The 13,434-nt window shown below is 36.9% G+C and overlaps 2 protein-coding genes across 2 annotated transcripts; both read right to left on the reverse strand.

Annotated features, from left to right (window-relative positions):
- Nucleotides 1–653: 653 nt before the first annotated feature.
- On the reverse strand, nt 654–5,464 carry LOC110418028 (E3 ubiquitin-protein ligase ORTHRUS 2). Its single transcript, XM_089783786.1, has 9 exons — nt 4,903–5,464; nt 3,821–4,356; nt 3,424–3,549; nt 2,388–2,487; nt 2,232–2,293; nt 2,039–2,141; nt 1,657–1,801; nt 1,163–1,377; nt 654–890 (listed from the first exon to the last, which is right to left on the reverse strand). The coding sequence occupies exons 1-9, from the start codon at nt 5,434–5,436 to the stop codon at nt 654–656; spliced, it is 2,058 nt and encodes a 685-aa protein (XP_089639912.1). The 5' UTR covers nt 5,437–5,464.
- Nucleotides 5,465–9,831: 4,367 nt separating this feature from the next.
- LOC110418608 (uncharacterized) lies at nt 9,832–13,368 on the reverse strand. Its single transcript, XM_021431384.2, has 5 exons — nt 13,216–13,368; nt 12,967–13,086; nt 12,779–12,868; nt 11,328–11,945; nt 9,832–10,204 (listed from the first exon to the last, which is right to left on the reverse strand). Exons 1-5 carry the CDS (start codon nt 13,360–13,362, stop codon nt 9,884–9,886), a joined length of 1,296 nt encoding a protein of 431 aa, XP_021287059.2. The 5' UTR covers nt 13,363–13,368; the 3' UTR covers nt 9,832–9,883.
- Between the last annotated feature and the right edge of the window lie 66 nt (nt 13,369–13,434).

Genomic DNA, 13,434 nt, shown 5'->3' on the forward strand with positions numbered 1-13,434 from the left:
ATCTACTTAAGATTTAATTTTCAATAGCATACCAAACAATTTTTATGTAATAAATTCAATGCTTAAATTATTTTGAACTAAAAACTAAGTACTTAATTTTTGAAGATTGAATATTTCCAGTTTATCAAACAACACCTAAATTAATTAAAAAAAAAGTTAAAGTAAATTCTTACTAGATTATCCCAAAGTATTGTACAACAATATAGTCATTGCTTAGAAGTATTTGATTAGTGATGAGTCACCACTATTTTTCCGCTAATTTTTGCTTACCCTCAAATCCGAAAGGTGACGTCAAATTAATCCAGCCTTGCTCTTCTCTTCGTAACTGTCTCGTCTTGTTTGTTTCGGAAACTTTTCCCAGCTTCACATGACAATCAAGTTGAACATATAGAGCTTAAAATTGAAACAAACAGGGAAGCTCAATTTATTATGTTGCAATGGAGAATGTTTTGATTCCACATCCATATAGCCTTAAAGATGTGCAATCATTCCTGAGTACAATTTAAAAGCATCCGAAAGCAAATCCCAACTGAAAAATGTAAACAATTGAGTACTAAGAACTGAAACTTCTTCACTGGAATATATATATATATATATATAGCAGATCAGTTTGGAAAAGAGTATTTTATTGTCATCCTGATGCTGACGGTGGTTCATTTTCTCACAGCATCAACTTTCCTTTGCTTGCGAGGCTTTTTGGGTTTGAGCTCCATTTCAGGCTCCTGTGAACCACCATCCACATCTGCTTCTTCAGAGTTTTCTTCATGAATATCATTGCTCCCAGACAAATCTTCCTCTGCACAAGCAGTTCCTTTCTCACGGGGTTCCTCAGCGGAATTCTCATTCTCTCCAATCTGCTTGGCAATCAGGTTCTTGAGCTCTATGTTTACCTGTCATACTCAATGCACATAAGCTAGCTTGTCATCATGCTTGATCATGTTGGGGTACAAACATGTATGTATGATTCTCCAATTTCCGATGAGAGAATGTTAAAAAACAAACTAGAGTACTTCAAAAGATTCTAAAGGGCGTTTCAAACATGTTCAATATTGTAGAGATCTGGATTAAAATACTTTTTCTTCCCTCTTCTCAGAAATCCACTGGAAAAATGAAGCAAACATAAACTGCACTTAGAAATTAAGAGCAACATCCCATGCAATACCTTTAAGTTGTTCAAATATTCGGATAAGTCACTTGGGCAAGAAGGGCACTTCAAGACATTTCTTTTTGACCGCAGTGGTCGTCCACCTGCATTTCTCTCTCTTACAAGTGAATGGCCAGCAAATACACCTTCTAGACAAGACTTGCAAAAATTATGACCGCATGGTGTTGTTACTGGCATTTCCAGCACTTCCTTACAGATGGGGCAACCGTATTCTGCAAAGAAAAATTTCAAATTCAACATCAAATTTCCGACCAATTCCAAAGTTAATGTATGATTTACATATTGCAAAAACAAATTCTACGTAGACATTTTTGCACAAAACGTGCCTCTACATCAAATTATTCCTAAAACTACTCCAAACCAGATATTTATAGTCAATTTTCCAAATGTTAGAAGTATAGCAACAAGAGAAAAATGTGAACTATGCTACACCAGGTCAATAACCAAATGAGAAGAATGCATGGTTAAACTAGTAGGCAGTACAAACTAACGTTTTTGAAGCCTCTTTTTAGCAGCTGCACTCTGTGCCTGCTTAACTATTATCCTTGACCTCTTCCTGCCACCAGAATTACCAGTATTTTCCTTTTGCTTGCTGATAGGTGGCGGTTTAACCCACTTCCAGCAACCATCAGCCTCCTGAAAAGAAAAGCGAAGACATACAGAGAAGAGCATGCATGTGAATTGAAATCTAAACAGCACTATTCTTGAGATTTTTTTTTTCCACTTATAAATTATGCATTTAATTCCATATCATCAGCCTGTTGCACTCCTTGGGTTTGATTAAATTATAAAGTTAATTTCCAAATAGTGAAGCCACCAATAAGGCCTGTGCAATCCAAGTTTAGGGAATAAATATTTATATATACAACTTACATCATAGTCCCATGATGGGCTTTCCTTTCTCTCCGTTACATTCGATGCCTTTTTCAGCTCTTCAAGGACTGGCAAAGGTCTAGGGCAATCCCCAAGCACATCACTACAGTCAAGATAAGGAAAACTTAGTGAAAAGAATGATTTTATATCATAGATGAATCACAGAGCTCATCGGCAAATCTAGAAACTGAACCTTGTCCATGGGGCAGGATCATTGTCACACCTAACAAATAAATATCGACAAACCTTGAAACCCTATACAGGAAAGCATTTTATCATTATAACCAAAAAATTTATTCTGCAAAAGAAGAATCAAATTGGAAATATCTCTGTGTTGGATAGCAAGTACCTGAACTCCAACATTTAACCAGCATTTTTCAACTCTGTAAATTCCATCATAACGTAGGCCATTTTCAGGAGCATATGAAGAATGCTTGTCTTTAAACGACCTATTCATCAGAACAAGGGGAAACTGTCAATAGGTTGATACGTAAGAAGCAAATATTAGGAGAAGATATGAACTACCAAAAATTCACAGACAACTGAACTTGATTCTTTAAAAAATAACATCCTTACAAGATTCCTGCAACTAATTACAGAATAGAAAAATTATAGCAGATTGTAACACATGTAAAATGGGGGGCAATCTTTTAGATATGTTAATTGGACATGATCCTTGATGGAACAACTATATCAGCACAATCATTTTAATTATTCAACCACCCAAACCTTGACATGCGCAGTAAGGAGGGAATGCGTGTTGTTACTTATACAATCCTGAATGTAAAGCCAAACAAAATTAGACAATGTTAAATCCAATATCCTGTTGCAAACCAGCATTCCTTAAAAAGGTGAATCAGCTTCGGATGAAGCCAACGACAAGAGTGAATAGATAGAGGACTACACTCAATAAATTGTCTGAGCAGTTAATTAAGAACCCAAGCAGGCTGCATTATCAAATTGTCATTTCCACACATCAGCTAGGCACCTTTGGCTTGGTTGTGTAGACTCAATTCAGAAGTGAAGCCCCTTGAGGAAACTCTTCTCAAGGTGTGTAATGGTATAACTTTCAAATTGAATAATCATTGTGGACATTCCAAGGATATTAAGATGCCATAGAAGAAAAGCGACTGTCGTAAATTTCATAATCAACATGCACATATGGAGAAATTGGTCTTCAATGGATTCATGACTAAACATAATTCTATCTTTATTTCTATTGCTATATATTATACCATTTAGAAGAAAATTTAGCTTCTTAATGTAAACAGGTAAAAAAAAAAAATTAGTCCGAGCCATGATAATGGGTATTCAGTACTTTCATTAATTGAAATCAAGAGAGCTTCAATTAGGTTCAAAGAGAAACTTTACTTATTGAAACTCACCTAATAACTCTGATAGGGTAACCATTTTTGCAACTGAGACGAAGAGACTCATTCCCACTCTTAAACTCTTGATCAAAAGATTGGTCCTTATTAGTCCTTTTGTTCCCACTCAGGTCTCTTCCCCCACTGCATTTTGTCCATGCAAACCAGTAAATTTCAATGGAACACAGTACTAAATTCAATGCTATGCATTTTATAGATGGTGCCAAACAAATAGGAGAAGAATCGAAGTAAACAAGAAAACATGAATTTGCGAGAGAATAAAAACTCATGGCAATATTTGTGATTAAGACATTTAATTTTCTTATAGGATGGTACTTAAGAAGTAAACAAAGTAAGCAGATACGGGGCTATATGGTCCACGAAACATGATGCAGCAGCCACATAGAAAACGTACCTTCCTGTGTAAAGGAACCACTCTCCATGGTCCTCGTCGTCTTCGTAACCTCCAGAGAGTATGACTGACTGTGCACCGTGATCTTGTTGGCCGGCAATGCCTTTAATAGGAGGAAAGTGAGCACCCCACTGCCGGCATTCTAACCGATCTGCCCAAGTGTCTCCAACCAGCACCCCTCGGTTCCTCTCTGGATCATTTTCAGCCAGAATAGGACCGAAATGATCTGTTGGCACAGTGACAAATATCCTACCACTGGCAGCATTAGCCTTCCCGCTCTTCTTAGCCCGCTCCGTAGTGTACGCCTTGTCCGGCCTATCTTGATTGCGTACATATTCATAAACCCTTGAAGGCAAGTCAGAAGCATTCGAGCTCAACATCTTTGCCTTTCGAATGGCAAACACTAGCATAAGGTTGATGCGAGGTTGACTTGCCATTGCGGAAGGTATTGGGTTACGGCATAACGGACAAGTGCAGTTCCTTTGTCGTCGAGTAGAACTCTGGAAACATTTCAAGCAGAAATTGTGCCCGCACGGAGTCTGAAAAGGGAAAATCACTTCATTTGCTTTGGGAAGAAAAGAATTAAGGAATTGGCTGCTCCGTTTGATATAAATTGTAGGTGGAATTCACATTTTATTATGAATCATGAAATCAGTATGCTTATATTCAAGCAGTTAATTTAAACAGAGAAGGATGTTTGTGATATTAACTGCACCATATGCATCAACATAAAGAGGAAAGAACGAAAAGACTTACGTAGAGTCATGTGTAAAACAAAGTATAATTCAGAGAAAAGAGTTAATCTGATGCCATATTATATATATTTTCATTCAAATCCTTTCATTAAGTACCACAATTATAGTCAAAAGAAAGAAGAGAGACAAGGACTAATAAGAAAGGAGGGGAAAATCATTAAAAAAATGAAACATATAAAAACAACTGAACGAAACGTCGTAAGACCTTCGAAACCTTAACAAGACGAAATCTAGAGAACAAGGCAAACCAAACAAACAACGATACCCTAGAGTATAATGGTTTATTAGTAAAGGAAGTTGAGAGAAAGAGCGAAAGAAGCTAAAGCTCACCGAAACAGGTCTGTCAAGCATCTTTAAGCAAATGGAGCAGTTGAAGCTCTCATCAGAGACCTCCAACGCGTCACATTTACCCTCGACCATCTTCTCTTTCCCCTTACCCTTATTTTTTCCACCATTCTCTTTCTCCGGTCCAGCAACTCTCCCGCTAAGCAACTCCTGCCTCTTCCTGGCTTTCTCCTCCTCCGTCAGCGACCCGTCAGCCTGGATCGCCATAATCTTAGCAACTATAGTGTCACCAGAAGAAGAAGAAGCACCACCAGTCACGGTGGCTTCGTCCACGACGACGGCTCCTTCTTCTTTAGTGGGGTTGTTGTTGTCGTGGCAATCAGGGCACCCCATGCCAATATCCTCCAAGGCAAGGGATTCGCGAATGGCAATGAGGCAAGTCAGGTGCCAAGGGGTTTTGCAGATGATGCAATCGATTATATCTTCCTCGTCTGGCCAGGTTTTGCATAACATGCAACGGCCTGTTGGGTCGCAAGACCGCTTCTTACCAGGCTTCGGCCTCTGGTCAGCATTCCCCATTGTTGTTTTCTTTTGACTACAAACGAGAGAGAAGTGACGAGAGAGTGAAGTGAAGTGCGAACTGAAATTGAAGGATTGATGGCAAAATAGAGTCTGCAGTGAGGGGTTTTTATAATGGGAAGGAAGGGGGCGACTGGGGTTTCTGATTGGATGTGATGCAGAGGCGGTTTTTTGGAATCATTCGCTGTGTCAACTTTTTTCCCTTTACGGGCAAAAATATTCATGCAACAATGTATGAAACAAGACAAGCCTGTCAAATGACAAGATTGTCCCTAATCCTACGTCATTTTTATTTTATTACATTCACCTTTTTTTCTCCTTTTATCATGCACATATTTTTTTTTTTGAAAAGCTTTTATCATGCACATATTGAATGAAAAGATGCACTTTTTTGTAGAATTATTAACATGAAATCATGCATATTTTGGGTAATGAAGTACTTTAGACATGTGAAAATATATTTTTTAAATAATTGTTTAAGTATTAAAATTTATATTAATTTAACATGATTTATTCTACTAATAAGATATATTTATAAAAAAAATGTTACTAATACAACATACATGCAGGGATATCATATTATAATTGATATACTTACTTTTGTATACGTTAAAATAAAACATATGCGTTACATCAAATGATAAAATTACTAATTATAACAGAGTTTTAGATTGATTCTTTATAACTAAATGACGTCAGAATTAACTACATTATATTAGAAGTAAAAAAACACCTATCATGATCACTTACAGTTAATTAACGAAATTAACGATTTCTGTCGGATTGTATGATGTTGAGTGTATAAATCTTTTGTGTGTATAACACGCGTTTATTTGTATTTGTACACGCGTTTGAACATGCGCGTGAAATAAACATTAAAACAATAGTCAACTTATTAACAACAATAGCATTTTTCTTATTTTGCTTAATAAATAAAGCTATATTATTTATAGTAACCTTGTTTTAAATAAAGATTACGAGTGCTTTAAGGTTGCAAGGATTAATAAAACAAATTTCTTATGACTAGAGGTGCACATTGTAGCTTCAAATGTTCACTCTATTTCATTCCCATCTCAATAGATAATGGAAAAATATGAAACGAGTGGAGCATGTTGAAATTATCATGTCAAAAAAATTAGGCATTATTAAAAAGTTGAAAATGACAAAAAACCTTAAAATTAAGAAAGGATAAATAAGTAAAAACAAGAATGGCAGTGATGAGATTTGAAGGACCATGGATGGGCACTATGGGAAAAAAACATTAGTATTTTCCATTCCTTGTGCCTGAACGTTACCTTTCCGGTCTTTTTACGAATTTAAATCTTGGTATTATCTCCAGGTGGGTGCATTTCCAGGTTGGAAAATTTAATAGATTATTAATAAAAAAGCTTAGAATTTTGTCCATATTAAGTAGAGTATGTTCTTTAGAAGGCAGGCGAAATCCAAAAGAATCCGAATGCTGGAGCAGGCAGTTAATGATGGTCAGCTGGATTTTCTATTTGTTAATTTGGTAATTAATTTTCATAACTCATCTGACAATTATGTAATTGTAACCTCCCACTGTGGACCTGCTTTTGTCTTCTGCACCAACTGTCTTGAGTTTTTCCTGGTGGGGATGACCAGTCCAATTCGCCATGTGCTGGATTTCCATGAGGAATCTGAGTGGTTCTTTGGCTCTTTCTGAGCTGCTGACAAAATGGTTAAATGGGTTACCAAATTTTGCACAAGGAAAGCCACCTATGCTACCATTTTAAGTTTCGACCAATGAATCCAGTCTTTTGCTAACACATTACCATTTATAAATCTAATCAAATTTGAAGAAATTTTTCTCATGATACAAATCATGGTATATATATGGCACATACACTTACTTGTGCATTGCCAGCAAATATGGTAAATAATCTAGCATACAGCCTACTCTTTCCATATATTGCACCCTAAAAATTGGCATGTTATTATCAAAAATTATATTTAATCTTATCTATTTAAACATTTAATTTAATTCACTAAAGCCCATAAAAATTATCTCCACCTAGAGTATCAAATCATTTTTCGAAATTTTACACATTTAATCCCACAGGAAAACAGGAAATCGAGAGATGTACTAACAAACTACTAAATGGAAATACATAAAGAAACATGCTGAGATTCCCAAGTACTCTCTCTTTGTTCTTGATTTTTTTTTTTTTGCTGTTGCCATCTTGAACAGAAACCAAAATATATATCTAATTAACTCATAATTCACTCAAAATATAAAAAGATCGACAAATGATCAAATTTCATTCAATACTCCACAAAAAATTCATGATGAAGAAAGAAAAATATGAGAATAGGAAAATATTTGATCGCCATAGTTTTTTTTTTTTAAAGCATTTATGAACTTTCGTTGATAATCAGGAATGGAGCATTCTTTTCTAGGGGATTTAATGGTTATAGTTGCTACCAATAAAGTGAAAAAATATGTTAAAAGAGTTACTTAATTTTAACTCAAATTATAAAAATAAAATAAAATTTGAATTGAAATTTTAAATTTAAATCATAAAGTCTTAATTTTTTTAATAAAAACAAGTCAAACAAGACGACAATGGTTACGAATGGGAGAAGCAAGAATGAGAGATCAAAAAGTGATACTAAAAAATAGTTCAATGGCTCAGAAATCAAATTTAATTAAGTTAATCATCAAAGAGGGTTAATTCATTCTTAATTAATTTTTATCTTTTCTCATTGATAAAAATTTAGTTTATTTGACTTGTTTTTAGAGGCGTGTGTATAAATACTTGCTTTTGGTAAAACTTAAACTATTTGACTAACTTTAAAAAGCGCGTGAATAAGCAAACTTGATTTTAATATTAATTGAGTGAAATTAATAAAATTGCATGTCTAGTTTATTGAACATTTGAAACAAAAGCCTCATTACATTCATTCCAACTAATGCATTTAATGTGAAAATACGTTAGAAAACACATGTTACTTGGTTGGATTACTCAGGGAGAGGCATCCTTCCCCATTCCACTAGGCAACACCCTTATCTCGTGAAAGAGCTCTACCATGTCTTAAATTATCAAAGATCCTCTGTCAATTCCCAACTCGACTCCTTTGGCAACCCCTTCTATTTCACCAGATCTTAGTGCCTCAGTATGTAATGCTTTTGTCTCAGTAGCTTATCGGCCAACACTTGCTCCACCTCTCACTCATACCGTCGTACGTTGGCCTAACTCCTGCCAACGGCTTGTGGCTCGCCCCTCCTGCTAATCCACAAGGTTAGACGTCAACAATACTGATATGGAACACGAGATGGACTTCGGTTTGGGCACCAACTCCAGCTTGTATGCCACCATGCAAATCCTCTTCAATACTCAATAAAGCCCCTCGTAGCGCTTATTCAGTCACTTGTGGAGACCCCTGTGTCTTAACACTAAATGAAGCTTCACCATCACTAAGTCTCTTACCTTTAAATGTGCTTCCTTCTGAAACTAATCAGTCCACTTCTTCGCTCTCTTGGTGACCTTAAGTAGACAAGCCGAGCAAACTTCTGTTACTCATGCCAAACTAGAGCATACTTGTATGTTGCGTGTGCTAGACCAGTGTATCCCGTTGCCACGACACTCGACATGAGAGGTTACTGCCCGATCATTGGTTGGAAAGGGCTTTGTCCCGTCACTTCACTACGTTACAGGTTGTGTGAGAATTGCACCACGTTCAACCACCTTGGCCAGTTGACCAGTGTGCTGCAATAAAATGGCGCAAATGTAATTGCAACAAGACATTCACCCTCTCGGTCTGATCATCCGTCTAGGGGTAAAACTCAGTTGAAAAGGTAAGTTCAAAACCCAACAGTATAAAGAGCTCAACCTAGAACCTTAATTCCCATAAATCGACCATCCTTGTCACTTGTGATGGTTCTTGGCACGCTCCAATATCTAACCACGTATCTCACGAACAACCTCGTTGTTTTCTTGGTAAGACACTCTCAGTGGTAAGAACAAAAGTAACGTATTTGGAAAACCAATCCACCACGACCACGATATTCTCCAATCCATCCACCTTTGCAAGTCCTATGATGAAGTCCATACAGAAAGGTTTTCTGCTCTCATGGTTTCTAGAGGAAAGGGACAGGGTTACATGCACCACCAAAATCCGATTCATTTCCTTAAATTTATGAGTTTTTCCCTCAACAAACAAATAAATTAGAGTCAGAAATGTTCTTACTGCCTTTTCATTTTTAAAATCAATAAAGAATCATTCATGCCGATTGCCAAACTTTTGGATGTCGCTAAAATATTACGCTGCCTATTATTACGTTACTGAAACATGCATTTCTCTAGTTTCCAAACCAAAAAAACAGAACAATAGCATAATATCTCAGGTCCATTCGCTCATTGGAGAAGTACCAAGGTTCTTTTTATTACATTGACATTGAAAATGCCAACAAACTTTACGCATTTCATCAAGAATTCAGGGGAAATGGGCTGATGCGCTTGCGCGAAACCACATGCTGAATTGCTGATGAAGGTGATAAGCCCAAGGGGATCCGAGTGTCCAGGCATGGGGTTTGTGGACTCAGAGCTTGCAAATGACTCCCAATGACTGGCCTGTGAGAGAATGCAGGTCTTTCTCTCGTAGATTGATGAGGCTTCTTGCTGCTCTCAAAGTACAGAAGTTCTTTAGGCCCCATGGGACTCCCAGGTGTCTCAAACTTCCTCTTCTTCCTCTGCAGTTCCCACACTAGCTTGTAATCGTTTTCTTCAGCTTCCTTCCTGCCAAAGAACTTCAGGGAAGTAAAACATAAGAGAAGTTTCCCAACACTGTCCAACAGTCCCCATAATTTGCCCTTTAAGTGATTCCCCATCCCATTTGCAAGTTTTAAAGCAAATGCTCTCGTGGCCAAACCAATCACTGTGCAGTTCACATATATTACTTCCGGAAATTCATGCAGAATGCATTGACATCAATGTACCTTCTGATTTTTTCTATTGACTACAATAAGAAGAAACAGAATAGCCTAAAGGAATAATGGGCTTCATTATGCCTCTAAAGTCCGTTCTCTCAATAGATTGTGCGAAAAGAATTATCAAGAAAGCTTAAAAAGAATTTTCTTTAATAAATCATAATGTACTCCTAAAAGCAAAAAAAATGTACAAAAAATAATGGTAGCTAGAAGTTAAGAGATAGCTATAGACCTAAAGCCAATGACAAACAAAGCAAATCATGGCATTGTTAAGATATCCTAAAAATCAATTTATACACCGAATGGTATTTGCCCATTGTCTGTCTTAGTAGTGGACCTGGTGGTACCATGTCAATGTCATAACAAGGAACATGAAGAGAAAAGTGAACTTCAGTTGTCTTTTCATCATTTAGGGCACGTTTGTTTGGGCAGGGGTAGAGTGGAAAATTCGGTGTGGAACCCCCCACACTGCACTGCCCACACAAGCAGGCCCTAAATCAGATTGTTTAAGCAACAGAGTATTATGACTGCAATGTAATTTCCAATTAATTGATATTTTTACTTTATATTTTTTCAAATAAAAAATGAATAGAAAACCAAAACCAAATAAACAAAAAGTAAAAAAACAAAACAAAAGCCAAAGCTAAATCAAAGGAGTAGTAACTAAAATAATCCACTATCGTATTGCATTGACCACTGATTGATTAATAAATTACTAATCCACTCAGGTCAAGTTAATTAGGGGCTAAGGAGTCAGCAATTGTTCATCACTTGGTGGTTAGCTGTGAGTGGCAGCCCTTAAGCCATACCGATGCTCCTTTTTGGACTACTAAACCTAGGGTTCGTACTTGGAACTGAATAGGAGAGAGCTTCTTAGGTCAGGGGATCATTACATCAGACTGAAATAGTGAGATCTACAATGTAAAAGGCCTGGAAAAAGTACCTTCTGTGAAACAAGATGTTCAATATGCTCTTTTTCGATCCCGGCTAGGAACTCAAGGTATTCGTCCAATCTCATCATCTTTTCTTCAGACTCCTTTAGCTTGCACAATGCCTTGATCCTTCCCTCCTCTGCTAGTTTGATCCTCCTTCTTGCTTCCTCCAACTCAATCCTACCATTTCTCATAGATCTTTCCATCTCATCCACAACAGCCAGCAAGCGCGCACATGTTCCAAACTTCAACTCAGCTTTCAGGCCTTTGACATAATCCACCATCGGGTTACACATTTGTTTAGTTAAATCTCGCATTAGGCTCTGTATACCATCCTCTACCGAGCTAAGGACTGCATCTGTTTTATCATATATGACTTGATGAAGCTTCCGTGTGATCAGAAGCGTGTCGTGGTTTTGACTTTGAAGAGATATAAAATTAGAGGCTTTCCGGAAAAGTTTTTGGAGGAAGCCCCGCCGAGTGGCAAGGCTCTCAAGAATGTCATCCCGGTGAGAATTGACTCGGTTTTCAATTTGTCTAAGCAGGTGGACAAGCTGCATTACTTGCGTTTGTTGCTCCTTAAAAAATTCTTTGCCTGCGATCGTGGCCTTAGTAGCACAACTTTCTTCCTGCAAAGTTGAAAATCTCGGTAAAAATGTGAAAGATGATTGACATTAACACTTACGTTTGGTAGGAGAGAAAGAGGGAGGAAGGAAAGGCAGTGGAGAGAAGAAGGAAAATGGATGGATTTACACATTTTCTTCCCTTCAAATCTTATCTTTTCAAATTGGGAAAGAATTCATTCTTTCTACTTAAGTTAATCATTTTATATATATACAATTTTATTTTTAATCTTTTTTCTCTATTTCCTACCTTTCATATTAAATACAAGAACGAAAAAAAATCACTTTCTTGCCTCTTCTTTATTTTTTCTTTTCTCTCTATTTTCCTTTCTTTCTACCAAACTTAGTGCAAATGTTCTCTTTGATTATGCAAAGCCATGGCTGAATCTCCAACTGCAATCAACTTAGAAGTAAGAGAAAGTAGTAGGAGTTAGATAATCTTCACCTAAATTATATATCTTCGTAACATTTGAAGGTACTATATAAGCTGAGTTTTGTATTAAAACATCACATAAACCCACTATTCTTGGCTGATTTCTTTTTTCTCTGGCGAATTGAGAAATTTGGTTACTGTTGGGGACTGAATTTTGATATTTAATTCTAACATTGGTCATACAAAAGTTCTGCGAATAAATGATTTAAGATGAGAGTCCAGGGGCTGAATTAAGATCATAGGAGGTACCATCCCTAACTTACGGGAAAGTAGCTAAATAAAGACTAGAAGAGTGAGCTTTGAACTTGATTAAATGTGTTTAAAATGAGCTCGCGAAACGAAAATAAATGAATTCTACAAAATTTATGAAATTCATTTCTATTTCATTGACAATCTACCACATTACCTCCCTGTGAATCTGATTGTCCCATTCTCCTCCGGAGGCAGTAGGTGATGCCACTGGTGATTCGGTTATTAGACCGCTCCTGCGGAATCCCTGCCATGAAATCAAATATATTTGTTTTTCTTAAGAAGAGATGACACAATAATATAATGCGTGAATTTAGGTTTTAAAAATTTAGCGGAGTTTATTACAGGGGAGAAATCAGCATCGACGATAATCGTGGTGAATCGTCCTTCTTCAGCCATTTCCTCTGTTTTCAAACCGACCAGTTTCATCAACGGAATCGCCAAGGAAGAGAACACCTCCTCTGCCTGGGAAAACAAAAAAAGAAATCAACGACGATTCCTCCTTTTAATTTCTCAAAAAAAAAAAACGAAATCACCGGAAGTGGAACGAGGAAAATCACGATCAGTAAGAGGAAAAAAAAAATCAGAGAATACTTCAGCCAAACCGATTTTGATCTGCAATTTTAGTTGGTGATAAGCGATCTTCACTCGCTCCTGCTGTGAAACTAGTGTCTTAAGCTTGACGCCGATCTCAGCCGTTGATTTAGACGCCGAGATCTGCAGTCTCCGTCGTTTCTCCATTTTTGGCGGGAAATAATCCAACGGTAACTGTAAAATGGAACCTGTGCTCTCAAGCCTACATTTCAAAATTTT

The sequence above is a fragment of the Theobroma umbraticum genome, unplaced genomic scaffold, assembly GCF_002168275.2.
Source record: "Theobroma umbraticum cultivar Fairchild unplaced genomic scaffold, ASM216827v3 scaffold_50.0, whole genome shotgun sequence".
NCBI classification, from domain to species: domain Eukaryota; kingdom Viridiplantae; phylum Streptophyta; class Magnoliopsida; order Malvales; family Malvaceae; genus Theobroma; species Theobroma umbraticum.